Source organism: Macrobrachium nipponense, chromosome 3, assembly GCF_015104395.2.
Source record: "Macrobrachium nipponense isolate FS-2020 chromosome 3, ASM1510439v2, whole genome shotgun sequence".
Taxonomy (NCBI): Eukaryota; Metazoa; Arthropoda; class Malacostraca; order Decapoda; family Palaemonidae; genus Macrobrachium; species Macrobrachium nipponense.
Window position 1 is genome coordinate 116,745,805 of NC_087202.1, and position 27,542 is coordinate 116,773,346.

The 27,542-nt window shown below is 35.0% G+C and overlaps 1 protein-coding gene across 1 annotated transcript; it reads right to left on the minus strand.

Moving 5' to 3' along the window:
- Nucleotides 1–17,851: 17,851 nt before the first annotated feature.
- On the minus strand, nucleotides 17,852–19,894 carry LOC135222272 (uncharacterized). The gene is made up of 2 exons (XM_064260381.1): nucleotides 19,745–19,894; nucleotides 17,852–19,526 (listed from the first exon to the last, which is right to left on the minus strand). The coding sequence occupies exon 2, from the start codon at nucleotides 19,505–19,507 to the stop codon at nucleotides 18,701–18,703; it is 807 nt and encodes a 268-aa protein (XP_064116451.1). The 5' UTR covers nucleotides 19,508–19,526; nucleotides 19,745–19,894; the 3' UTR covers nucleotides 17,852–18,700.
- Between the last annotated feature and the right edge of the window lie 7,648 nt (nucleotides 19,895–27,542).

The window sequence follows — 27,542 nt, forward strand, 5'->3', positions numbered from 1 at the left end:
ATAGTCTGAGTTTTTCGCAGTACAGTGACTAACGTTAAACAATATATTTTTCCTATTCGGTTTCCGAACAATACTAGAGATTTGAAATTCATCTTTTGTTTACATAAATCTCATTATTATTTTCCATCAAAACTTTATCGTTTTTTCTTCGTTCTTGAGCCTTTTGAGTGACGCGCCTTTTTAACCTTTCCTCTTTGGCTTCTGAATCATGCCTTCATTTCAGATGTTTTCTAACACGAGCAAGAGGGTCCAGAAGTGTGTTCTGTTTTCAAATGCTTTTATATATATATATATATATATATATATATATATATATATATATATATATATATATATATATATCTGTGTGTGTGTGTATATGTATGTATATATATATATATATATATATATATTATATATATATATATATATATATATATATATATATATATACATATAAATTTATATATATATGAGTCTTATCACATCACCGTGATTCATATATACGCATTAAGCTGTAGATGTCCTCTAATATCTAATTATCCCTCCTCGAATTGATATATTTCATTTAGTATGTTAGCCGCAAGGGACCTGATTTCTTGGTTCCTTGGTTCGCACCCATGAGCCGATGAATTCCCATTTGGTTAACATATATGAAAATATATTAATTCCGAGATAGAGCGAATTGGATATTAAAGGACATTTGTAGATTAATGCTTATATTTGAATCACGATGATGAGATAAGACTCATATATATATATATATATATATATATATATATATATATATATATATATATATATATATGATTCTTCACTGTTTTTGGGTACGCTTGTCACTACAAAGCCCGATGATGTATATATGTACATGTAATGTACACACGCATATATATTGTATGTATGAATGTATATACATGCATGTATGTACGTATGTATGTATGTGTGTTTGTAAGTATATCATTTAATCTTTTATGCTCTATGCGAGGAGCTGTATCCAGTAATCTAATTTTGTTTTATTTTCAGTTGCTGTGACATCTTAGCAATGCTTCGCGCGCGCTTCAGTGGCATGCCTATGAGCAGCCATTGTTACCCTTACGACTGGCGGTTCCAAGGAGAATCCCAGTATATCCAGAGGGGAATTAACAGGATGGAAAGGAAACTGACTTTCCGCAACGACCAGTGGATCATGAGCCAGAGGAAGATGTTGTTCTTTCCACGGCCTCTGCCTATGAACAATCGCCTGTTATTTCAGTGGACAGTGAGGGTAGACAAGAGCTACCCCGACTTCGAAGTCTTGTTCAAGATGGGTAACCATGGACCGTATGTGACTATCAAGGATGGAGTAGGAGTCGATAATTTGATCACTATGGGTTTCGAGAACATCCTGTTAATAGACCCAGCCGTGGAGAGAATCATCACGAACGACTACACCTTCAGTATCAGGTCTAGCGGCTCGCTAGAAAACCGTTGCGAGTGGGCCTTATACAATATTGAACTCTATCAGCCCAGAGTCAAGATGATTACTATCATAAGACGTGACGCTTCAGTTCGTAGTCTCATCGACATCGCAGGCTTCAGAACTCTATGTTCGTACGTACATACCTTCGCCATTTTCACCTTGTACACGAGGTTCAGGCATAGAATCGACAATTTCTACCTTTGCAGATACTGCGAGGATTTCCACGACTCCAGGGAGTGCATCGACGGGATTCGTGAAATGGCAAGGCTTAATGAGATACTCAAGAGGATTCTGACGTTACGCATGGGCTATGGCTACGGAGAGGCCAATAACGTTGCTGAATTGGCCGCCATATCAGCTCCTCAAAGGGTTGAAAATGACGCTAACAACTATCTTGAGCTGGCAGCTGGCGAAGGCGCTGAAGCCATGCCTGGCGGCGGTATAGTAGGTGTGCCACAGGCACCAGTTGCCACTGGCGACGTGTGGCGCGACATCTTCCTGGATATCACTGCTAATGCCAGGATGCCTCAGCAAAGGTCAAGGAGCAGAAGTCGCGGAAGGAGGACCGACAGGAGGGCATCCATTGGGATCCAGGGACTACCACAAAATCCCAATCAGTGGCACTGACGGAATTTCATGAGATGCTATTCTGTGCCTAAGACTGAATGAATGCACGGAGATTAAGTTAGCTGAGGCTGACGCGTTGAGGGATGTTCTTATCCTGTGAATTCCACTAAGCCTCGCACAAATAGTACTTGGAGTAGTTCCTAATAGTAGAAAAATACTAAGAATCTTTGAAGATGGATCTGGCTTTGGGAAACCGCCACTTATTGCACTGAGCATTGAGGCTGGACAAGAAATGGAGGCCAGTTTGTCATTGCTGAGAAAAAAGAAAAATCATAATGACTTCATTTCGTGTGATAAAGTTATGCAAAGATTCTACCATTAGAAATTACTCAAATAATTTTAAGTTAAGAATAGATATTTGAATTTTTAGTTCCTTAACACTGGCATTTTCCTGAATTCACTCTGAAAATTCTCATCTATACAAAATATACTTCTAAACTTGTCATTATTTAGAAATATTTCTCAATTCCACTTATGAGAAATTTGTATTAGAAAAATATTAGTGTTGGGGAAGTGCGCTTTTTGGGAATGATTATTATTGGACATTTCTGAAAGTTATGAAGGAAAATAGCACAATCATTTTTTGTTACCATCAAATGCTATTTTCTCAGCTCACCTCCATAAAGAATTGGTCACTTTCAAAATGTATCGAAGTGTAGAACTTTTTGTTAATCATTTTGTCACAGTATTGAAATAAATCATACTCAATACTATGGTGTTTTTCTCAAACTTTCTCTGCCTCACAGACTGATTCAATTGTATCTTTCCTAGATAGTGACCCCAGATCGTTTTAACCCTGTATGCAGTCACCTTTGTAGCGTGTTTCGTGCAAACCCGTAAATATCATAAAGATAATGAACGACCCCCAAGAAATATTAGTCCAAGATAAGGACCCCCAAAAACCAGGGGTGGTCACTAGCTAGGAAAGATCCGATCCACTAAATGGACAATGTTCCTGTGAAAGACAAAACTGTAACAAATGGAAAGGCCTCTGACGCATAAAGGAAGTCAAGGTTTAGTTCAGAAATGGAAGCGGTTGACGACAGAATGCAAAGAAAAAACAAGATGAAGAAAGGTATACTTGACAGAGAGAGGAGAGAGAGAGAGAGAGAGAGAGAGAGAGAGAGAGAGAGAGAGAGATACGTACGGAGGGGGTAGATTGACGTAGAAATTAGTTGAGAGACAGGGAGATTGAAATGAGTCCCAACTTTCAAAACCAGGCATTCACAGAGAGAATCTAATGGAAAGAGAAAAATTAAAGTAACAGAAAGTGTAAAGGAAGAGAAGGATATGACGGAATCAGTAAGGAGAAGCAGGTAGATGAGAAAAGAAGGGAATAAAGGGTTTTGTGGGAGCGGGGGGAGAGAGAGAGAACCAGGAACTAAAAGTGCGCAGCAATATTTTTAATTCCGATTTTTTGTCAGGCAAAACCAGAACTGATCAGATTTTAGTTTTCCTTAATTAGAGCTACTTGATCATGACAAAGGTATAAAGGCTAACAAGCCCCGAAATAAATAAAGCGAGTGACAGAAAAGCAAATAAAATAAATAACTCGAAAGGAAAAGAGAGACGATTATGTGGGAGATTATCACAATATACAAACAAATATTTCAGCCATTGATGAGCGACTAAGACATATTAGAAGTAATATTTCAGGAGAGGTGATTACAAGGAGATGGAAGAAATGGCTGGACGAAAGGCATGGAGAAGGAAGAGTTCATGAAAAGGATTAAGATAGAAAGGGATAAGACTGCGAAGAAATGGCGCTTTCGCCAGAAAGAATTATTGTTTAAAAGTAATAAAGCTAATATGAATACCTCTCTCTCTCTCTCTCTCTCTCTCTCTCTCTCTCTCTCTCTCAGCTAAAAGAAAAAGGGTAAAAAACTTTTATTAAACACTTTCGTGTCTAACACTTACTTTTCCTTTCATCATAGTGAGTTCTAAAGTGCCCAGTTGACCACTTGTGGAATGCAAGTTGTTGAGCGAAAGACGGGGAAAAGAGAAAGAGAAAAAAAAAAAAAATAAGCAAAAGGATAAAACTTAAAGCTGCCTTTCTTATTTGGTCAGCAGCTTTCTCTTCGTGCTTTCATTTTTCGAAAGGCCATTTTTGTTAATGATCGTGACTACTAATCACACACATACTCATATATATATATATATATATATATATATATATATATATATATATATATATATACTATATATATATATGTGTGTGTGTATAAATAAATGTTTTTTGCCACGTGGAAAAAAACCTTTATTTATACATAGCGTCACGTTTTATATACTTCGTGATCAAGTTATTCGTATACATATTTATATATATATATATATATAGTATATATATATATATATATATATATATATATATATATATATGGATAGAGAGAGAGAGAGAGAGAGAGAGAGAGAGAGAGAGAGAGAGAGAGAGAGAATTGTAACGGCTGAGAAAGTAACCCAGATTTCAAATTAAGCAGGATGACTTACTAATACCTCTTCTATCATTTTATAGCATCGCTTTGAAATACCACTAGTATCCCAATCATTAGTGAGGGTATTCTACACACCAATGGCATTTATTCGAAGGTGGGAAAAAGAGGTTAATTTTCACTGGGGCTGACCTCTATAGACCGAGGATTAAGATGTAATCTGCGTTGGGTGCAGTTTCATTCAGAATATGATTACGTGCTTTAGAGTTGTGAATTTAGGGAGTAACTAATGACTGATCAATGAAACTACATTTGAAATGATAGGAAATACGACTTTACATTGATTGATGAGTAATGTTATCTTTGTTTACACTATATGAGAAATAATTAAGACTATTTATTTTCATAATAAGGATAATGAGTTCTTAACTTCCTTTCGTTATTCAAAATCCTGGAGTAAATAAATATATACTATTTAAACGTCACGTCTACATCTGCATAAAGATTTACGTGCGAAGATTACTTAGGAGAACAAATCTCCGAGGCTTTTGTGCAAATGGATCATCATTTTTTTCTTTCTTTTTATTCACTCGTTAATGACTTTTCTAATAACAGATCTCCTCTTTCTGTATTTCTTTTGGCTTTCTGTTACCTCTTCCAAATGAAGACTGCCACACTATTTGGAAGCTTCAATCTCAAGGTCATGGCTCCTGTGGCTCTGTTCTGCATGAATGATATTCATCATCTAAATATAATAATGATAATGATAATAATCATAATCATCATAATAAATCAGCAAGAGAATCAGACTATGGTCTCTCTCTCTCTCTCTCTCTCTCTCTCTCTCTCTCTCTCTCTCTCTCCAAAGGCAGACAAATAAGATTTATGCCATGAACTATTTACTTATCATTTTTGCACACGTCAACATCAAAACACTCCCCCACCCCACCCAAAGCAACAACCCGCCCCCCACCACCCCCGGTTCGAAAACCTCATCCACAACCCAAGCTCCGGTCCCACCCACAATCGAAGCTCCACCCTCTCCACCACTCCCACGTCGACAGCTCCGCCCCACCCCCAACCCCCAATCCCCACCCCCGACATTTAAAGCTCCGTCCCCCACCCCGCCCCCCTGAGAAACGATCCCTGTCACCCCGCTGTAAAATGCCAGGCGTAGAGTAAAAGACAATGAAAATAAAAAATAAATGAATAAATGAAAAACCCCAAATTCTCACATCTTATTTTCCTCTCGTCTTGTTGATGCCGAATGCATGAAAGCAACTGCAGATCGCTGCTGGTTTTTGTGTCACGTAAAGATAGATGGCTCCGATTCCGTTCCTTTAGGAAACACGATTTAGTCTTCAAGGTCATTCTTCACGGAGTTTCCAAAGGCTCCAGCCTCGGTCCAATGGTTTTCGTATTCTGTGTTCATGAGCTATGCAGAAATTGATAAAAACTTAGTACAATACGCATGTATATACGGAATGTTTGCTTCTCTGGCTGCGAGGTTCTTCATGTTTGAAGACGTTGAGTTTCGGTTTCTGAAGTCATGCCCCATATTGTAGAATATTATTGATTAATAATTCTTAAAACCAGAGTCTGTTCTACTAATATCCGCTATTATATCAATTAATCAATTTGTGATGCGATTTATTTAGTAGAAAATTCCAGTAACGTGTTTTAGCCATCTCGCCTAGTTGTGACATATGACAAATAATTATCCATATATATATATATATATATATATATATATATATATATATATATATATATATATATGTATATGTTATATATATAGTGAAACATAGGAACTAGGTGTAAACGAAAGATTGTATTGCATTGTACCAATAGAATATATACGTTTATCTAAGTGTCAACAATTGCTAAATTAATGTAAAGGAATTAAACTTTCCTTCAAATTTTTTACTTATGTCAAATTGCAGAGGACAGTTTCGTATTTATATTCTTAATAACAATTGCAAAAGAGAAATAAAGTGTTTTTAATTCATTGCGCTCCCATTAACAAAGCATGCCAAATATCATCAATAACATAAAAATCGAATAATATGAATATCAAATAAACTATGACTCCCATGATAGTTCTCTTTTTACCCGAAGGAGGAAAATACCATAGAAAACAGTTTCCCATGAAATCTAGCAGATGATCTAAACTAGTTTTATCCACTGAGAATATAGGGAAGCAGACATAATCGATCCCATAATCTCGTAACGAAATGACTGATTCATTTTCAATGAGATATTTTAAAATTATGGGTTAGAAGAATTTACTAGATTACAATGGAAATCAATGCGAGTGCCCGCTAGAATATATATGACATAACGAAAGAAAACAAAATAAAAATGAATATAGAGAAAAAGTGACCGAGACGTCATGATCAACACGGATTTTCATCGCCAGAGCTTTTTCCTTCTTTGCTTCATTTTCCCGTTCTCATGTAAGCATTCTATTTTACGAATGCGCATAATAATCATAATTATAGTGTTGAGATAATGACAAGTAGAATAACCTAGCTGCGATGGACAACAGTCGGCAACCAAATAGGTAACTGATTCATTGCTGAAGCCAAGAGAAACCTCCTGGAATCATGGAAACGTCCGGTTTTGAGAATCAAAGACTGGTCGGACAATTTTTGAGTTAAGCGCGCTTCTGCTGCTATGCTTGCTATGCTAAGAGAGAGAGAGAGAGAGAGAGAGAGAGAGAGAGAGAGAGAGAGAGAGAGAGAGAGAGAGAGAGTATACACTGGAAAGATGTTCCTTGCATGGCGATATTCTCATTTCAGCAGTTGAATTATGGTTTTGCAAATTATTGTTACTATTTTCTTCTTGACGCAAACGTGCTCGTTATGCCTTCAATAAATAAGTAAATAGTACATAGAAATAGTAAAACATATGGAAATCGTGTCTCTTGAGTCGTCACAACGAGCTGAAGAAACACCAAGGACAAACTCGGGCACTTGTAGGCAATGCGCGCACTTTTTTGCGTCAAGCATCTAGAAAAACCACGATTCGCAGAGTTCATTACACTTCTGGGTATAAAAGGAGGAGGCAGGCAAGCTTAGCATCACATTCGCAAGTTCCTTCTAGGTGTGAACATCTGCATGGAAGAACAGCAAGACTTACAGCACACTTAGGTCTAGCGTGATTCAGCCAGTCGAACGGTTCGATTTTGGCCGCGTTTCTCTCCGGTTCCCAGTGAATACTTCGATCTCGTTTCCCTTCGGTTCCCAGTGAATACTTCGATCGCGTTTCCCTTCGGTTCTCAGTGAATACTTCGATCGCGTTTCCCTTCGGTTCCCAGTGAATTTTTTCAGCTTTTGGTATCGTGGACACGTCTTAATCCTCTCACTTTCAGTGTTACAAACGGGGGCACTTTAAGAGTAAGTTCCCTCAGCGTTGTAAGTTTTTTACTTACGGATCCCCGTATCAGGTGGTCTCGTCCCCTACAACTCCTTGCCATACTGGCCTGGTTCCGTTTATATTGTCAGTGCTTCGAAACAACATTTTCTCATTTTAATTATCTGAATTCTTCGTAAGATCGTTCTCGGACGCCATGATTTTTAAAAAGTTTTATTGTGTCTGTGTGAAAGCTCTTTTCAGTTTTACTAAAATGTTCAGTCCATTTGGTCAATAAGACAACATGTCGAATAATTTCTAATACAATCTCTTCAGTGGTCATTCCTTCATGGTTTTTATTCAGTGATTCAGTTTTTCATTTCTGAGATGTTATGACTGGTTGCTTCAGTCCTCTTCAGTCTCACAGCAACTGGTGTGTGTGTGCCTTTTGTTTATTAACTTCCCTTTTTCACCATTACTGCCTCTAATAATTGATATTTAGAGTTTTCGAGTTACCTGAACAAAAGTTTCTGTCTATGGTGCATCACTATACTGTGACCGGAAAGAAGTTAACAGCCGCAGTAAGTTGGCTGGAGAGGACCGTTGTGCAAACAGTTGAAAGCTCACTTTTTTAACCTTTTTTGTATTTTGAAAAAATATAGCCGATAGGTTTAGTTATTTAATATATCATTTGATTTTTTGGCATTTATAAAGAATGGCTTTGAATCGTAACTTTTTTTCTTATAAGTTTTATTGGACGAACAACATCTCCAAGATGTTTCTTCTATCGCTCAGTGCCTTGACTGTGCATAACTTTTTGTCATCTTCTAAATTATCTGACATTTGAAGAATAAGAGATTTATTTCGTTCATATTTTCAGTGAGCTGTCTATTATTATTAACTCATTTCAGCATCTTTATATTTGAAGTTGCATGCAAACAGCGGTATATCTTGATTAATTGCTTTGCCTGTTGCTTCCAGCTTCTGTGGTTACCTGAGCAATGGGCATCATCCACTTCATAGGCACCTACATCAAGGTGGCCAACATACAAAGGGCCAACCGGAGGCACCGCGGAGGAGGACCCGAAGCCAACGGTAGAGACGTGCCAACAGGCGACATGGACGGCGGCGCTTCTAACAGCCTGATGAGCATTAGACCAAGGCGGAGAATGCCTTCGCCAGAGTCTCTGTTCGAACTCTGCCTCGAGGCACTGGAATCACCAGTGATGCAAGCCGAGCATCGCCATTTGCTAATCCACTACATTGAGCTGTACAACGCCCATAGGGTCAACATGAGGCTTCGTAGAGAATGCGCATCGATCAGGAGTGAGGTGCTGCGATTGGAATTGACGCTGTCTCAGCATTTTATAGGCTTCAACGCTGAACCGAATCACACCCACAGGTCTAGCGGGAGGAACAACCACGTAGAATCTAGAGCTATGAGGCTTGAATTAATGTTAATGGAGTTCGATCAGAATAACAATGTTCTAGGCCCAAACAATGAACTGGAGCAACATCATCATGTTACAGAAGGCAACGCTGCACCTATCATTTTCAGTATTGACTTGAGTCATTTTCTGACATCGGCACTGATCGGGGGTGAATTGTTAGGAACAGAACAGGATATATTTCACTATTTCATGGACTACTGCATTGAACTGGAAATCATCTTCAGGATTAACTTGGGGATTCGTGGAGAACTAGAAGCCAATAACTGGGAAAGGCTAAGAATGCAATTGGTCCTGATATCTAGAGACAACATGCAAAGACTTATTATAAGTGTAACACTGGTTTTTTATGTGTTGCTGCCCGAGGACTGTCATATTGAACTGGAGGGGATAATAAGTCTGAATGATAATCACCTTCTTTTCCGGATTAGGATCAACGTAATCCTCCAGATACCATATTTGACTTACTATGATGGTGTGGTAGTTGGCTTTTTATCAGCTGTGCATATCCAAATCACCACATTCAGACCTCTGATGAATATCCCAGCGGACACAGCACCTGAAGTATGTTTGCCTAAGAGACCAAGACGTTTCCGTGCCTTTATTAGGGCTATGAACATAATGATAGCCAGAATCCAAGGCATTCCTCCTGAACTCCAAGGAAGCACACAGACCGGGGGCTACTGTCAACCAAGCATTTCATCGGCAGACACTGGTTCCAATAATGGGGTTGTACATAATGAGGCCCCTGGGAATAGCTTCAGGTACTCCAAGAGGGAACCCACGTCCTGCAGTCTCGAAAATATCCGTATGAGAGGAGTCAGCCTTGACTTTGATGACTTTGAAGAATGCTGTGATGAAATGAACAACAACACGACTGTGCCTAGTTGCTGTGTCTGCGGAGAACCATGTCAAGCCAACGAGGATGACATTTCAGCTCCACAACATGCAGGTATTAATGCCGAGGGCAGCCTTGAGCCGGGAGCTGGCGAAGAGCCGGAAGAAATGCGAGATGCAGAGGAGCAGGAGAGGAGACGAGCTGCTCTTGAAAATATCTTGCATCAATTCTTCCTGAGAATTGGATCTACAAGCAAGAATGCTAGACCACCACACAGGCAACCTTGAAGAGCATCCCTAGACTAGTACATAGGATTTCTTAGATTAGAAGATGGTTGACAACCTGAAAGCTTCCTTAGATTTAGAATAATTTGAGAAACAACCTGGAAGCTTCCTTAGATTTAGAATAATGTTAGAAAATGGTTGACAACCTGGAAGCTTCCTTAGATTTAGAATAATTTTAGAAGCAACCTGGAAGCTTCCTTAGATTTAGAATAATGTTAGAAGATGGTTGACAACCTGGAAGCTTCCTTAGATTTAGAATTCAGTTTCATTATCTTTGCAGAAATATTAGGGTAGAAATAAAAATCTTCAGAATGTGTATAATTTACTTTATAAATCTAAAATAAATTTTACATTCTAATTAGTGTTCTTTTTCTTGAACCCCGTTTGCTTAAGGTATTCAATTATCTGTTTATATACTATCTTGGGCGTTTCAAGTACTTTGTGCCCATTCATATCCTTATTATGTTTCCGTCAAAAATCATGCACAGATTTTCAGAATTTGAAAATTCACGAAGATGCCACTATGAAAAAACAGAGATTCTATTATCTAAGTTCGATACAGGATTAATCTACATATATAAAGACTTGCACTGCCATATGTTATGATAAACTGAAGCATTTACATCAAAGGTATATAAAATGTAGTCAATTATAAAATGCTTTAATTTATTCAAAAATATTGAGAAGAAAATAAAGTCGCATTGCCTACACAAAAGATACATGACTAAATAAAAACAAATGTGTATAAGCATTATGGAAACAATCGACAGTATCTACGGCAGTTTGAGGATAAGTTATTTGTTAATAGCAAAAAGTAACAAAAGGAATATGATCCAGAGGGAGAGAATCGAAACTAACAAGGAAACTGAAAAGAGAGGATCGTCGGTGCTCTTTGGCTCCTTATCTACACGTCACCTACTCCCAGGTCCTCTTATAGTACTAAACACAGATGGCTGCACGAAGGTATCGTTTATTGATATAGTTTTGTCGACCACACAAGTTCAGACGGGGTGTATGTAATACTTTGATCACCGAGGCACTAGTAATAAAAACGGGGTCCCAATTACCTTCCGCTATGTTCAATAACGAGCCTAAGCAGTACCAGTTCATCCTGGCCTCAATTCGTTTTAAGGGACGTACAGCTATACTCAGAAATGATGCTACATGACTTCATAGGATTTCGTTCAAAATTTACTAACTGGCAACTTAACATGCTCCATAATTATCCATTATTTCAATTGGAAAACACGATTATTGCATACATTAAGGCCATACTATATTTCATAAGAGTGATATCTGTCATATATATCAAAACAGTTAGAGAATCTCATGTTTGGCCAAATTTCGGAAAAAAAACAGTTACGAAACATTGTCAAAACTTTCGTTCACTCATCGCTAAATCATTTGACCAGGAAAAAGAGTCATCATCAAACCCCAATTAAAATGTAAAAAAAAAAAATCATAATATAAATATTGCTTCCAAGGCACCGTAAGGTTTGAAATAGTCATATTTGTTTGTTTTACTCCTCAACGCCGAAAAATTGTAGATAATTAAATATAAAAGTAGAATGCATCCACTGATATCAACGGGTGGGTGAGCAGAGTTTGTGTGTGACGCCACCATTATTAGAGCGGCGGTGTAACATGAACCAACTGTTGTCACATAGGTCTACAATGAGTAGCGACAATGAAATTATTTTAAAAACAATTTATTATTTCATATTTGTTGAAGGAATATTTGAATTTTCATGAAAATAAAATTATTTGAGTTATATTTCTTTACCACTTAAAAAATTATGGCTTAATAGCAAAAATTTCCCTATGTAATTATTCTTTTGTTAAAACCAAAATTTTATTCCTAGGCCAAGGTGTGTTTCGACTTCTTTTATTTACTATGAATACATTACATTTAGCATTCACATCTCTATATTAACAATTTCTGGCCAGAAAGCATATGAAGTTATTTACACATTCTTGCACTTCACGTTATCTTATGGACGAATAAATTATGCACCAAAAGCGAACAGAAAGACTTCCCAGAAAATAGTATTTCAAGTCAGTTGACAATCAAAGGTTCCATAAACCTTGACATTAATACCAATAGATATTTCGATTTATATCCATCTTCTCCATATAATCAAAATCATCATTAACTTTTATTTTTCAAAGAACAGGTAATCTCTACAAATAAATTTTTTAGTAACTAACAGGCATTACATCTCAGAAGGCTTAGATTATTTTTTAGGCCTTCAAATCGTTTTGCAATATATATAGGCAGCTTGAACACAGCTTAAAACTTCAACATTCAATGAAAACTTGTTGTAATTCATAATCGTCTTTTGAAAATGTTCTTATGGCTGGTGAGCTTATTAGATCTATCGATATAATTCTGCAGAAAATAGTGCTGGCTGTGAATTTGCATAGCTGTTGACATGTAGGACATTTTAAATGAAAAAAGGAAGGTTTGGCACTACTTGGTAAACTTACGTTGAGTCTAAAATTATGGACAATACAAAAAGAACCATGTCTCATTACATTTGAGCATAGCTGTACGGTCGGCAAACGAACTCTAGGCGTAGTTTCTTAATTCATTGTTCGTTATGGAAATATTGCCATATGCAGGCGCCAGACTATTTACTTATCAATAAATAATATTTCCTTTCAAAGAAGTTGTACTTGAAATAAATTAGATTAGAATTCAGTATATTTATCTAATAAGTCAAAGATATATATTTTACAAAGTAAGGAAAATATATAACCACGGGTCCACATATTCTAATCTTATTCTCAGATAAGGCTTTCGGCAGCAATAGCATTTGGAAGTTGGTTTTGCTGCCGTTCGAGTCATGACCCAACGTATCGTATTGTACTGGGGTATCGTCATTTCGCACCTACAGCCGATTAATGGTATATTAAGCAATTCAATATTCTTTAATAGCAAAGTGTGATTCAACTAATTTTGTACTCTGATCAATAAAATAATTTGCAAGCCATTTTTAGGAGGCCTAAATTTTACTTCTGATTTTGACACCTAATTAGCCTAGGTCTATTTTCAGCAGCCTACTCTCTCGGATATGTAATGTGAATGAATATTTAAATCGACAATATCTACATTAATCTGCTTTATTTGATTATTTCCATTATTATTTTTTATTGGCCATATTCTCATTTTTTCTTATCCTTTTCATTATTGCTTAACATAATTTACTCAGACGTAGCTATCTAATGTCAAAAAGTAATCATAAGAAATCAAACGAATACAATTTAGTCTTTCTTTTCTGTCTAATTCTTTGCATATCTTCCGGTTTCTTGTTTCATCCGGACACGTTGGAAAACTATGGGAGTCAAAGCTGACGACAACTTCAAGAAAGGCTTACTTTCATAAAAGCTTTCTTGGGTTAATCTTTCTGTAGTTATTCATTTCTTCTAAATAGAAATAGATTAAAATTAGTTTCACGCCTAGAACTGCAATAATTATACAAAGTGTAACAGAGTAACACGAGTTTATGTAAATATTTTGGGGAATGAAAGAAAAGGTGATTTTCAGCAAAAAATATTCTGTAAACATATGCAATTTAAGGCTTTGTTTGTCGGTGAGGGGAATTTTGAAATAACCATCATCTAAAATTGGTGGTGGGTGGGGGGGGGGGGGGGGGGGGGCTCGTGTCGTGTAGGAGAAGGATAAAGGGATTAGGCCGATACGAATAAAGTATCTCCAAATAAAAATGTATTATTTGTTTTGAAGAAAACAAATGTATGCATCACTGAATCTGTTTCCTTCCTTATCAGTGGTATTCACTGGACACTGATCAAAACAAAATAAAAAGAAAAGTAAGCCTAACTGAATCTCCCATCCATCAAAGGTAGGCTTGCTTATTCATTAGAGATTCATTAGACCTATCACAGATATCAAGTGTATTTTTAAAAATCTCTCCCTCTCCATCTAAAGTAATTCATCAGACACCAGTTCCAGGCCCATTTTCTAATCTATGCCGTCCTCTAAACAATTTGGTTCATCTGAGCAAGATTCTCTTCAGTATATTAAGCTTTCTTCATATCTCTCTAACAGAAATTTGCATCGAATGCAGTGTGTGTGTGTGTGTGTGTGTGTGTATGTTCAAGTTTAAATGCAAGGTTATATCAATATATATATATATATATATATATATATATATATATATATATGTGTGTGTGTGTGTGTGTGTGTGTGTGTGTGTGTGTGTGTGTGTAACAGCAGCCCTGCGAATGATAGCGACGAGTCGCCACTGTCCGGAAATAGAAAGAGGTAGGACTAGGAGATGAGGAGGAGAATGACATATAGAAGAGGAAACGGGTACCCGATATTATAAATACTTAGCGCCCTACGACATCGGCCAGTAACACCAAAATAGACTCCAAGGGAAGAGTTACAAATTTTCATATTAAAATCACCTTATTCACTAACGTTGACAGATATACATATGGAAATAATCCAAACTCAGTCATAGAATGACAAAATTTACTGTTCAACAACTGTAGATTTATAAGGAAAATTGAGTCATTGGTCATTGGTGTTGACTAAGAAATAATTTCGTGAATAAGTTCAACTTAAGCATATTTCAAAATGCCACTGATAATTAACAGAAATTTCGCTCCTAGTGTAGTAGAAAGTAGGTAAATACCGATTTTTATTGTTTTTTTTTTTTTTTTTTTTTTTTTTGGTGCTGACCGTAAACATGGGAACTGATATCACCAAAGCTAATCTTGTCTGGCTGCTTATGCTATTCAACATCCTCCATGGATTAAAATCTGTGGATATTTAAAATAAGCTTAAGAAAAAGGATTATAATGCTAAAGTAAAAGGAGGACAAATATTACAGTTGTAATATCTATTAAATAATGTATTAATAATTTGCCTTTTCTTAGCATCAGAATTTTAGCAATTAGACCCAACATTTTTTACTTTTAATCGCTTATTAAGATATATGAATAACTTCATGATCGTCTAAAAACTTTAAGGTCTTTGGCTAAGTTAAAAAAAAACTAACTATATTTCTTACCAAACAAAACTATATAGACTTTGTCAAAATCCTTAGATAAAAACAAAATATTTATCGAATCAAACGAATTTCCTCGTTAGCTTTTAGAATAGATCTCTATGAATATTCATTGTTTACTTTTCTAAAGCCAGGATACATAACGCTTGTTCATAACGACAAATACAAGGCTGTTTGGGGATGAACTCTCACTCCGTCCCTACCATAACAGAAGTAAATATTCACTTCAGAACTTCAAAGGAATTAGATTACATCTGAAAACTGATAGAGATCCCACTTTATCGGTCCAATATTTGGTCCGTCTTCACAGAAACGGGCTAATAATAATAATAATAATAATAATAATAGTAATAATGATAATATTATTGTTATTATTATTATTTAGAACATGAAGATAAGAAAATATGTTAATAATCTTGAATGTCACCAATAGTTCGCAAAGAAGGATAACTGCACGACTGCAAACAAGAACATAAAATCAGCTGACTTTATTGATAAAAAATAAAGGAATATTAATTATTCAGGTCAGACACCTTCGACAGGATTATTTTGATCAAACACACATTCTGGAGAAGCCTGATATATTCATTTCAATAGAAATACATCATTCAGTAGCTCAATATAAGGGACATGATGGGAGAAAGACAGTTTCAAAGGAATTAGGGTGATGTGCGAGGCGTTAATGATAGAAAACACCAAAAGAAAACAATACTGAGGATTACTCTTGAGACTCAAACTCCCTCCCACCGTCTCGGTATTATCTCTCATGAAAACATACGGCGTTTGTCCAGATTAGAACACTTTCCATGACATGATGAAGACGAGTGATACGGTAACCATTGTACCTCCGAGTCGTTATGTGATATTCACCCTTCCTGAAGGCCAATATGCAGACAGACAGACAGACAGACAGACAGACAGATAGAGACAATCAAGGAGCAGATACCTATATTGAGACATAAAACTGGAAGTGTGGGAGAGAAAAAGAAAAAAAAATTATAAAGAGGAACATTATGACGGCTTCACGATTATCTTTATCATCACAGAGAGGTAGACATTTATATAAAGATAAAAAAAATAAAATAAGAAAAAAACAATATGGATGACGATGAGTGAAGGGAGAGGGAGGGAGGGGAGACTGAGTGCATTCACCTTCTGAATCTTATTTAATGTACGCTCACGCACATAATACACACACACGCACACACTCATATATATATATATATATATATATATATATATATATATATATATATATATATATATATATATATACATATATATATATTATATATATATATATATATATATATATATATATATATATATATATATCTATATAATACGTATATATATATATATATACATATATATATATATATATATATAATATATATATATATATATATATATATATATATATATTCTGTCATCTGCTGATGAGTTATACAAACGAAAATAATATAAGGCAAGGACGTTTGACTAAATTTGATTCTCGTTTTCCCGCCTTTTCTTTCAGTTGTTTGTAGCACCTTATCATTATATTTCCCTGGAAACTAACGAATTCCCTCCTTTAATTCACATATTTGGGATTCATTTAGTCCTCAATCACATTTTATGAGAATCATGTGAATAACTTGACTTCTCTTTTTGTAAGAAATCATTTGCATATTACTGGTTCATGAATTTTTCAGTAAGTGAAACTATTGAGAGTAAATCACATTAGCAGAATCTCTTTTTCTCTCTCGTATCACCTTCATAACTATTTTTAGGAAAATATTAGACAAAACAAATTTAATGTCATTTTGGTCCAATTTTATTTATCCTCAAAGAATGACAAAGCATATGTAACACCACGTTTAAAATCTACTCATTTATTTGACAAATTCGACAATACTATTGAAAACGATTCTTAAAAATTATGAAATTATAATTTATTTTTGCAAAGTAATTGAAACAAATATTTTACAGATTTTTAAGGTATCAACAAATCGGAATATATTGCTTGAAAGTAAGAGAAATTCTTGATGTACATTTCCTCATTGACGTTAGAAAAGTGGTGGCATTTTTTGACAAAAAAGAAAATTTCATATGTAGGTACAGCTGACGAAAAAAACAAATTTTTCCATACAAAAACTAATTAGAAAATTTCATATTACTTTCCTTCATAGCTATAAGACGTTCAATGTTCTAGTAATAAAATTTTTCTAGATACACATTTAGGGAAACGTATAATTTAATATTGAATAACAGTAAAAATGTTGACATTAATCAAAAGAACTAAGAATTTTAACATTTCCAAACAATAATGTAAATTATTTTTACAGTCTCCCAGAAAAAGTGAACAATTATGATGTCAAATTTGAAACAATTTCAGTGATAATTATTTGCACAGTAACGGAAACTGTTTTTTATTTTTGCAAAATAAAAAAAATGCTATTACTTACAGAGTATTTTCAGTATAATTCTCAACTTACAGTGTGGAAATATATTTCTTCTAGATAACTGAATGGACATCACCACGAAAAGTTGATATTTTGCCACAGTTATTAGAATCATCGAGAGGAAATATATGGCCACATTGTAGGTTGAAGATTATTGGAATTTCTAACAACAGTATCGAAATCGGTGTCAGAAGCAGAGTTGAGCTGAGCGAATGAATGTGCTGTCGTCAGGCGCTCGGACTGAGACATTACCCTGTTCTTAAAAACTGTATTCCACCATTTTGAAAACCAGGTAACTCACTATCGCAAAACACTGTTCAAAACTTGGAATTAGCCTTGAAAAATGCCGTCAAAACCACTTCGAAATATTCGTTTCAGTAACTAAAACTTAATGGAAGAGTGGGAATCTAAAACAATTATCATATTACTCAAATGAGTGTTACATTTCTGTCGGAGATTTTACATACCAATTCCAACAAGCACTGTCCTTCTTGAGTTTAAAACGTGCCATACCAAATTTCTCCCACGAAAGCCTTAAAGTAACAGATATTAAAATGCAATGACGTTTGTCTTCCTAAACAATAATCAAATTTACGTCTAAAACAATGACTTCTTCCTGACTGACAGGAAAGCCACTGAAGCGTATCTCTTACTCTATCATGTCCGTCAATCAACTTAGTTTTCCACACTGCATTAGATTTTGGAAAAGCGTCCCCGTTTCAAGATGTTTAACAGTCATCGGCATTCTTTGTCCTCCCAGGTGGAACTCTGGTCACTGGACGCTGCCAAAACATGCCATCGTTCAAAGACCCCTGGAACGTGGCCTCACACGCCTGTCCCGAGAGACGATTCCGCGGTAGTTATTACGCCAGAAATCACCATCAGGCTCTGCTCCACTTTCCCCTTCTCCTGCTTGCATTTCTTCGGGCCCTTCGTCATCTGCCGGCACCAAATTATTCATGTGACAAATCTCTGCAAATTGCATATTAACCATAGCGGTCGACAGCTCACTGACCAAAGGGCGTCGGTCACAAACTGCTTGAGGCAATCTCCTTCTAATAGGTTCGGATCCTTCGCGTGACATGGGACTGAACCTGACTACGTTGTCCCTTTGAATGCTGAAGTCTCTGGGATGGCGATTCTCTACAGAGTTCGCTGACCACTCTAATCTCTCGAGATACCGCATGAATAGAGCGAATGGAGAAAGCTGCCTCCTTCTGGCCACGAGCCCCCACGCATGGCTCAATCTGTTGCCAACACTCAGGAACGAGCCCATTCTCATGATCTCGTCTCCGGATCCCTCCAGATTTCCGTAATGGCTCCAGTTAGCCCAGGCTACGCTGTCCTCCTCGGTGCTGGAGGCAAAAGGATGGTGGTTCTCGATCATCCTCATCAAGAACTCCAGTCTCCTGGCACAATAGGCGATCAGAGACGCAGGAGAATATCTCCTCCTGAGAGGGAACCTCCAAGGGAAGACATCAGTACTCCGGCCAGTTTCCGTACTCGGCGGCACTTCGGTCATGGTTTCGTAGGGTTCTTCTTCACCAACTCTCCTGTCGCCGCCGATGTCCACCTCCAACAAGGGGTCGAAAAAGTGGAAGAAACCCATTGTTCAATAACTGCAGTCTCTGAAAGGGAAATGGCAAAAGAAATTATTATAAATCACAATTCTTATAGTCAATTTTTGTTTTAGGTTGTATGTGAGCAGTAGCTCACATACAACATAAAACAAAACTGTTAAGAAAATGCTTCCAAGTCTAAGGTGATACGTTTGTGAAAAGAGAGTTGAAGTGTGTTAAGTCGGAGTGGGAAGTAAGGCTTCCCTGGAGAGTAATCAACCACCCACCAGGTGAGTAGTGAGGAAAGAGCAGCGAGCTACTTCTTGAAGTTGATCGTCAGGGAAGACTTTCGAATCTGATATTTGAAGCGAGTGCCTCCTCCTTTTATAGCGTGGGTCGATCTGAAGAAACTTCCAGAAAGGGCATTCAAGTGTCATTTAGTAGATGTCCGAGCAAAGAGAGTCGCGCCCCATCCCCACCACAATTTATGCTTGTCCCTTGTTGACCCCTTTTGTAAAATGTACGTCTACCTTTCTCTTGACCCTTCAACGTCAGCACTCTTTCTTTCTTTCTTAATCCTTTTTTCATTTTTTTGCCGCTCAGAAAAACAATGCTCTTCTACACAAGCAGTAAGAGTCGAGAAGAATAAAATGAGCTCGTACTAGCAGCCAACAATGTACAAATCAAATGCCAAGATCTACATTTTATTAAAGTATACAAAACCGATAACTCTCTCTCTCTCTCTCTCTCTCTCTCTCTCTCTCTCTCTCTCTCTCTCTCTCTCTATCTTTTATGTTTGTGCATCATATTCTGTCCGAAAGTTACATTTCACACAATTCTCATTCAGTGAGATTTTAAAGCTAATTTAGTTTTTCAATAACATTACATGATGTTTTGGAACATCACAATGTTCTATGCAGTATTTACTCATGCTTTTGCCACTAGTTTCCATACTGATAACATCTCGTATGCACTACTTGACTTAGGCTCTAAATTCTCTAGTTAATTTTTCTCTGGAAATGAAATTGCCACTCTCCAAAACACGATTTATGCAAAAGAAAAAATAAAAAAAGAAAAAATGAGCATTTCATTGTAAATCTTTCTAAATCATAGGCTGATTGCAGTTCGGATCCCAACGATGCCATATCAACCGGGAGAGGTTACTATGAAAAGGATACCGATCATCCTAAGCAAGATATATCGCAAAATATTTAAAATATTCTAAAGTATATATATAGGAAATGTCAATATAAAAAATCTAAATGATTTTCCAATAGAATTTTTAAGTCACCACCTAATTCTGTAGGTATTTCTTTGGTATACTGCATATCAACATATACACTAATGAACATACATTCTATATTTATGTTACGCAAAATGTGGATAATTGCCAAATGTACGTTTTGCAATTAATTTTGCCTATTGTGTACAATTTGCAGGCACCAAGCGCTGTAAATTGTACACAATAGGCAAAATTAATTGCAAAATGTACACATTTGGCAATTATCCACATTTTGCGTAACACACACACACCACACACATATATATATATATATATATATATATATATATATATATATATATATATTATATATATATATATATATATATACATGAACATAAAAGGACCATAAAACACTATTTGAACGCAGCAACCATATATTTCGAGCACTTCCTTCTGTGCGACTGAAATATATGGTTGCAACTTTCAAATAGTGTTTTATGGGCCTTTTATTTTCATATTATACTGTTGTATTACAGTAAAAGACATTCATATTTATACATTGCATATATATGTGGATGTGTGTATGTATCTATAAATGTATCATTATATATTGCTACTTTCAAAATGCATATTTCCCATTTTCGATTGTATAAAAAATTGTGTATAAGATTTTGTGCAACATTTTTTCAGATTCCTAGATAGCTTAGAGATAGGATGTTTTAAATGTGTGTTCAGATTTCGCATAACATAATGTAAAAGAATAATATATATAACGTAGAATGTAGAAAGAGAGAGATTTTCTTTGTCCATTCGAAACTACGATTGTTTCCCTATTATGTCATCACTGTGAGATTAGAGGAACTCTGAGATCTCAGTTTGCTTTCCTAATCTGTCAACACATTTGATAAGCGAGCTCAAGTCTTCATTTGTGTTTTGGGATTCTGTCATCATGTAAGATAAGGGGCTTCTGCTTCAAGCGATCGAATCGAGTACGTGTCTTTTTTTAACAGAATCGTCTCATACGCATATGTCTTTGTCAAAGCCACGTGCAGATTACACATTTTGTATGTAAAGTTGCGTAAGATTTCGAAGCTTCTGGAAGCATTTTGCCAAAAACGTTTTGGGTCACCTCCCCTGTCCAGCTTCCGTAAGGAAGAGAATTTCATTAGATCTTAGATACTCGAGGCGTTCACATCTCTCTCTCTCTCTCTCTCTCTCTCTCTCTCTCTCTCTCTCTCTCTCTCATAGCACTTTTGATTTTAAAAGTAACATAATGATTTTGTACTTATTTGAATGGTCACTCATAACTTGAGAATTTCATATTTGATATTTCTTAGAGTTTATTTAGTGTTAAATAGTGTTTTTGTGGAATCTGAACAAACATTGTTTCGTAACGGCGCCTGGGTTTGGTAAAGTGAAACAAGCCTGCAGCAAAGAAAGAAGTTGGTATACCAAAAAGGTAAAGTGTGTTATATTTTTATTAGTTGCAACTAATAACTGATAGGAACAGTGGTTTGGTAAAAATTGATGGTTACAATGTTTTGAGTGAAAAGATTTACACTTTTACACATTGCAAATTTTTGCGTTTTGTGTTTGTTTCATTTTTGTGCATTTGTTCATTTGCTTGTTGAAGTGTTTCTTTTTATTTTGATATTGTTCACATTTTTCTGTATTTTCATCTGCATTCACAATTTAATGGACTTGATTATTTTCATTGCTTAATCATCGCACATTTAATTAAATTTAACACTTGTGAATTAATTTGCATTCACTTCGAATTCTTTTCAAGTTTTATTATTGTTTAGCACTTGTGAATTAATTACAAATTTTCAATTATTGCTTAACACTTGAATTTTGATTGAATTAATTTTCTTGAATTTTGTAAATTAATTTTGATTTAATTTTACTTAATTTGATTCAAGAATTAATTAAACTTTACTTTGTTTTCAAGTAACAGTAATTTTCCCTGATATTGTGGATTTCACTTATAAATTTTGAGTTTAATAATAAATTTTTGTATTTAAAATTTGTATAAGTGTTTTCTTTATCTTACACCAGTATATTTGCATTTGATTATATTGATGTTAGGTAGAAACATAGAGTGGTAATTGATCTGTTTTCCTTCAATTTACTTGAAGTGACTTAGAACCAGGGAAGTACTTAGACTTCTGAAATCAGGGAAATACTTAGACTTTTAAAGCTTCCTAAAAATAATCAAATCAATCATGGATAACAAAGGAAATAGTTGTTCCCGCAGAGAGACGTGTCAACAACTGCGGGAACAACTATTTCCTTTGTTATCCATGATTGATTTGATTATTTTTAAGAAGCTGTTTTGTAAAGGTATTAACAAATATGTCACTGATGTTCAAGCCCGTCACCAGAGAAAATTGAAATCTCTGGGGATTTGTGCTCCTACTTTGGATAATGGACATTCATGTATTTTTAACTACTCTAAATATGTCTTGTCAAAGAGAGAGGAATTTTTGTTGTCACTTGGATTGGATTTCTGTTTGCCTTCATATAGACCCAATTTTGCATTCTTTTATTTTCCGTTTGAGGTGCTTTTCCATAGCCTTAAGAATTTCAATTATGGTAATTTAAATATGGCAGTTCTTCAGCAGAAACTATCATCACTGTTACATGATAATTACAGAAAACTCAGGGTGAAATGGGCCCCTTACTTCAGAAAGGAGGACTCTGAAATTCTTAGAAGGTTGGGTAAAAATGATAACTTAGTGATATGTAAACCAGATAAAGGGAAAGGAATAGTGATTCTGGACAAGGCTGATTATCTTGAAAAAATTAAAGTTATTTTGTCCGATGGCTCTAAATTTAAACTAATTGGTGAACCCAACTTTGTTGATATTTATAAAAAAGAAGACAAGGTCAATCGCTTTCTTAGAAAGCTTAAACAGGAAAAAGTTATTTCTGATGATGTCTACCAAATTCTTAGTCAAAATACTCAATGATTATGCTTACTCTAAATATTCGTTAAAGAATGGTTATGTATTTCAGCAAGAAATTATTTTACAGGATGGTGATTTGTATATGGCCAGTTTGGACGTTGAATCATTGTTCACTAACGTCCCTGTTTCTCAGACAATTGAAAATCATTTTGGAGTAAAGTTTTTTAGGTAATGATTGAGACCATTGCTGTGGTTAAATTTAAAAGGCAAACTTTTTAAAACATTTTTGGAACTTGCTGTGTAAGACGCCACCTTTGTTTTTAATGGGCAGCTCTTTCTGCAGGCAAAGGGGGTTCCCATGGGTTCTCCTATGGGACCGTTGTTTGCCAAATTTTTTTATGGGACATTTGGAGGAGAATTTTCTTAATGATTTCCTGGGAATTTTAAGCCACTTTTTTATAGAAGATACGTTGACGATACTTTTGCCTTATTTAAATTTTCGTGGCAATGCCAGCATTTTTTAGATTACATAAATGAAGCCCATCCTAACATTAAATTTACGTTGGAAAATGAGAAAGATGACTCCCTGGCCTTTTTGGATATAAAAATAACTAGAGATAACCACCTTTTCAACACAAGTGTTTTTAGAAAGAGTACCTTCACTGGGCTCGGAAACAACTTTTTTAGCTCGTGTTTCCGTAATTTTAAGATTAATGCTATATCTACTTCGGTTTTTAGGGCCCTTCGGTACACATCTGATTGGCTCTCCTTTCATCTTGAAGTTGAGTTTCTTTTAGAGTATTTTGTTAAGAACTCGTTTCCGAAAAAGCTGGTTTTTAACATTATTAGTAAATTGCTAACGAGGTATCTGTCAGCACCCACCCTTAATTTTAATGTACCTAAGTTAACTATGTATGCACCCATCCCATTTATTCATTCAGACAGTTTACGTGTAAAAGTTAGAAATATTATTGAAAAGGAATTTGGTATTTTGAAACTTAATCTTATTCCCATGAATCCACAAAAAATTGGAGGGTTTTTTAATTACAAGGACAAATTACAGGATTTCATGAAGTCCAATATCATATATAAATTTGAATGCCCAAGATGTCTTGGTATTTATGTTGGTTCTTCACGAAGACTGTTACAAGTCCGTTATTACAGCCATTTGGGATTAAGTAATAGAACTGGGTCCAGAATCTCTAATCCCGAGTTCTCTAATATAAGAATACATGTTAAGAGTTGTAAGGTTACTATCGAAAAGAAACATTTTTCTATAATTGGCACCACAAAGCTAGCTACCCTTGAGTCATTGTTTATTAAGCACCTTTCGCCTAGTTTAAACTCCAACACTTCTTCATCTCCTCTCTCTCTGGCGTGAGGTTTACGTTGTATGCAGACCTTACCGTTTTTAGTCACTCAGCTCTTTCCTTCTTTATGAATAGGTAGTTTTCTTCTCATTCCCTATTTTAACGTTCTGATTATTTTTTTTTTTATTGTAATTTTTAAGTTTATTTAATTTCTATTGTAATTTTTAAGTTTTTTAATGTTGAATTTCAATTGCAGACTGATGATGTGTTGGTGACAACATGAAACGTTTCTTAATAATAAAACACGTGTACATGACTGTCGTCTGATTGGACACCTCTTCCTTTATATTTATGGTTTTCCTGATGTGATATATATATATATATATATATATATATATATATATATATATATATATATATATATATATATATATATATGTGTGTGTGTGTGTGTGTGTGTGTGTAATAAAAGTAACCCATAAAAACACCAAAATATAGAGAGAAAAGTACTATATTTGAGAGGAACTGGCTGGTCTCCCTCTTTCAGAGATGATGAGAAAAGTTACAGAAAAGGTGGATTTTATACCAAGAGGTCCATCCACAGGTAAGTCAATTTAGGTTACTCCCACTGATAATCTTCCTTTAATATTCTTAAGTGCTGGTTGAATGAAAACATTGGCAATGATATCTGAATCCCATGCTCAATTTTGAGATGTTCATCACCTGCCTCTGTTTAACCCTTAAACGCCGAAGCGGTAAATAAAAAAATGACTCCCATGTGCCGGAGGGGTTTGAGAGTGAGCGCATAAGCGGAAAAAATATTTTTTTCAAAAAATCACTGCGCGCTTAGTTTTCAAGATTAAGAGTTCATTTTTGGCTCCTTTTTTTTATCATTGCTTGAAGTTTAGTATGCAACCATCAGAAATGAAAAAGATTATCATTATCATATATAAATAATGCGATATATGATAGCGCAAAAACGAAATTTCATATATAATTGTATTCAAATCGCTCTGTGCGCCAAACGGTTAGAGGTAACAAGTTACTTTTTTTTTCGTTGTAATGGGCACTAAATTGCAATCATTTTTATATATAACACATTGTAAAACGATAAAAGCAACACAGAGAAAATATTATCACAAAATGATGCATGAATTCGTAGCGCGTGGATGTAAAAAAATTATTTTTTAATAAATTCACCATAAATCGAAATATTGTTATAGAGACTTGCAATTTGTTTCAAAATTAAGGAAAATGATTGAATATTACGATACTGTAAGAGTTTTAGCTTACAAATGCAGTTTTTGACCATTTCGAACGAGTTAAAGTTGACCGAATGTCGAATTTTTGTTTAAAAATTTTTTTTATATGAAAATATAAAAAAAATGAGAAATGCTACAACCTTTCAATAATTTTTTTGTTATATTGTGCATGTTTTTGCGCACATTTTCATATATAAAACTCTAAAAAAAGCGTAATATGAAAAGGCTCAAATATTAGGAGAATGTGACCTACGCGTTTCCGAGATTTTCGGCCGAGAATCGGCGCGCGGACGGAATAAAAATATTTTTTTCAAATATTCACCATAAATCGAGATATTGTTCTAGAGACCTGCAATATGTTTTAAATTGAAGATAAATGATTGAATATTACTAGACTGTAAGATTTGTATGTTACAAATGCGTTTTTTTACCATTTCGGTTGAGTCAAAGTTGACCGATCGTAGTTTTTTTCGTACTTATCGTACTTTATATGCAAATATTTCAAAAAATGATAAATGCTACAACCTTCCAATATTTATTGTTATATTGTGCACGTTTTTGCGCACATTTCCATATATAAACCTCTAAAAAAAGCGTAATATGAAAAGGCACAAATATTAGGAGAATGTGACCTACGCGTTTCCGAGATTTTCGGCCGAGAATCGGCGCGCGGACGGAATAAAAATATTTTTTTCAAATATTCACCATAAATCAAGATATTGTTCTAGAGACTTGCAATATGTTTTAAGTTGAAGATAAATGATTGAATATTACTAGACTGTAAGATTTTTATGTTATAAATGCGTTTTTTGACCTTTTCGGTTGAGTCAAAGTTGACCGATCGTAGTTTTTTTCGTACTTATCGTACTTTATATGCAAATATTTCAAAAATGATAAATGCTACAACCTTCCAATATTTTTTGTTATATTGTGCACGTTTTTGCGCAAATTTCCATATATAAACCTCTAAAAAAAGCGTAATATGAAAAGACACAAATATTAGGAGAATGTGACCTACGCGTTTCCGAGATTTTCGGCCGAGAATCGGCGCGCGGACGGAATAAAAATATTTTTTTCAAATATTCACCATAAATCGAGATATTGTTCTAGAGACTTGCAATTTGTTTTAAAGTGAAGGTAAATGATTGAATATTACTAGACTGTAAGTAATTTTCTTACTCCAAAAAAAAATATTTATAATATATATATATATATATATATATATATATATATATATATATTATATATATATATATATATATATATAATTATATATATATATATATATATATATATATATATAATATATATATATAATTTTTTATATTCGTAAAATACTATATATTACATTCTTCGATTCTGGTACCAATACATAAATA

What these genes read in the sequence shown, in the direction of transcription:
- LOC135222272 (XM_064260381.1), bottom strand. Translation starts at nt 19,507, where the DNA reads ATGGGTTTCTTCCACTTTTTCGACCCCTTGTTGGAGGTGGACATCGGC.